The sequence below is a fragment of the Hydractinia symbiolongicarpus genome, chromosome 2 (assembly GCF_029227915.1).
Source record: "Hydractinia symbiolongicarpus strain clone_291-10 chromosome 2, HSymV2.1, whole genome shotgun sequence".
NCBI lineage: Eukaryota > Metazoa > Cnidaria > Hydrozoa > Anthoathecata > Hydractiniidae > Hydractinia > Hydractinia symbiolongicarpus.
In genome coordinates, this window is record NC_079876.1 from 35660594 (window position 1) to 35663151 (window position 2558).

General features: G+C 34.5%; 1 protein-coding gene across 1 annotated transcript; it reads right to left on the reverse strand.

The window, feature by feature from the left end:
• Nucleotides 1–276: 276 nt before the first annotated feature.
• Nucleotides 277–1838, reverse strand: LOC130630728 (uncharacterized). Its single transcript, XM_057444315.1, has 2 exons — nt 1005–1838; nt 277–926 (listed from the first exon to the last, which is right to left on the reverse strand). Exons 1-2 carry the CDS (start codon nt 1347–1349, stop codon nt 723–725), a joined length of 549 nt encoding a protein of 182 aa, XP_057300298.1. The 5' UTR covers nt 1350–1838; the 3' UTR covers nt 277–722.
• Nucleotides 1839–2558: the final 720 nt, after the last annotated feature.

The following is a 2558-nucleotide window of genomic DNA, read 5'->3' on the forward strand; positions in this document are numbered from 1 at the left end:
ACAAATTCTCAACATAATATAAACAGAATAAGATGAACTTTTTTTGAAGTGGGAGGTAAGCTTTAAGCTGACATCTAAATCAAGCTATACAGCTTAAAGGTTCCCTCTGACGTTTTAATGATTCTACCTAATTAATTTCTATTGATATAAGTATTTAAGAAAATAACAGTCGTTTTTTACAGAAAAGTTTAGTACAGCAAATAATTGTAAATAAACTTTCAAATATTGAGCTACCTCACTTCATGCAGCTTTATCATGCTCACGCTTCTTCTCGAACTTTGAAATTCATAATGGCTGCATAATTGAAGTCACAAGGACCAAAGAATTATAGGATGCCTCGTGGTGACATAATTCGTGTTTAGAATGCCTTGTTGATATGTTCCGAAGTATTAAATATTTATGAGATAGATGATTTATTAAATAAATAATATGTACAAATTACATGAAATAAAGAGTAAAACAAAATTATGTCATTCGTGAGTATTTAATTGAGTTTTCAACAATTTCCTCTCTACAGGGTCTTTCGGCAGGGGTATTGAAGGCTTGTTTTCTTCGCAAACGTCAATTCTTCTTTTTCTCTACTGCACGGAAATATGCACCTAAGGTAATGTCACGAAAAAAAGAATTCGTTTTATCCTTTTTCACCTTCTTTGCTACAAAGCGCTTTGAATATCTGTGCCAAGACACCTCAAACTTGGGAACAAAAGATCCTTCACTTTTCTTTATCTTCGTTGCGTGTTAAAAATCATTTTATAATGTAATTTAACGCTAGTGTTTAAGAAACAAAAAAAACAAGTATTCTTTACCTGATTACGGTTGATGTTAAGATTATGGTCTAGGGCAGCTAATTTCATCCCTGTATGCATTTTTTCCTGTTCGTTAAAAACACTTTTAGGAAGGTACCGGATTTTAAGGGCGTGAAAAACCTACAAAATAAAATAAAATTCGTTAGATCAAAACTAAAGTTTTTTTTGACATCATAATTAGCATTGTGAGATCTGTACCTCCAAATGAGTAGTGAAGATATTTTCATTCAGCTTCATAAAGTCCTTAAGCAGATTTTTGTCGTCGAAAATGACACTTTTTAAAGCCTTGTGTGCTGGAGAATCAAATTTCAACCACGCAGTATCATTAATTTCTCCGTGTTCGCAAGCTTTATAAAATTTATTTCCGGGAAACGCGTGACGATTGACACAGTGATGCATACAAGGTAGGAATCTTTCCTCAAGCTCCAAAGCATTACCCTTACACGTACTAATTGACCAGTACAAATAGTTGATGATCGAAGGTATCCATTGTCCTAGATCTTGACATGCTATTGTAGAACACAAGAGTACATATAAAAACATTTATTAAAGTTATTACTTTCAAGAACATAACCGACACTTTTTCTTCGCCAACTTAACCAAATGCCAGGGATCAAACTGATGGATTAAGTGCTTGAATCTGTCATCCGTCTCCATCAATTTCTTCATTTGAATATGACGATCGGCTGAGAGCATCTCAATCGACTGATCAAAACAGTGCCCTTTAAAATGATTCTCGCATAGAAAAACTAGCTGAGGAAGATCTTCCCGCTTTATTTTTGCTTTCCATTCTGCAGCAAGCTTTTTATCCTTTGGCAGCTTAAAAAAAGATAAGTTTTGATTTTTTGCTTGGTAACTTTTACATCCTACTGCTGCACACCAAACCATGTTTACAATATGAAAAAGAAAATTTTTTTAAAGCTAATTAAGGCTGAAATACACTATCATTTTTCAATGATCATTTTCCAATGATACATTCCAATGACATTAAAAATGACAAATTTTGGCGCAAATACACTATCATTAAAAACATGAAACTTGAGCATGTTTTCTTTGCAACATGGACTCTGAAGAAGAAATAGCAGTTGCTGTTGTTGTGTATATGTTATCAAAAAAGAGAGCTAAACATAGGAAAAAATGCAAAGAAATGTATGGGTGAAGCCGTATAGGCGAAATGAACTTGGCATCCACAATACTCTCATGTATGAACTGCGTGTAGAGGAAATTGCAGAGTATACGCGATTTTTAAGAATGCCGCCGAATATTTTTGAGGAGCTCCTAAATCTCATAGAAGTTGACATTGAGAAAAAAACAACGCATTTGCGAGACCCAATTCCTGCTAAAGTCAAAGTAGCTGCAACTTTGAAGTTTTTCTCATGTGGGATAAATTACACCGAATTACAGTATTTATTTCGCGTTCACAAAAGTATTTTGTCACAGTTCATCGCTGAAGTTTGCGAAGCTATTTACTTGCGATTAAAAGAAAAATACCTCAAGGTAAATATATATTTCGTTCAGTAATTTATCAAACGTACTAAACTAGCAGTCACACATTAATACCCTGCACTTTGTGAGCCCTCTTCTGGGTTGAGATCTGATAAACTTTCTCGACTCTAATAAGTGTTTTGATATATGTTCACTGGGTGTCGGTACATATTCTGTAAAACAGGCGATAACGGCGGAGACACAAAGGGTGGGTAATTTTGTGTGGCATGTGTTGAAGAGTTCCTTGGGATCGGAGATTGAATGGGC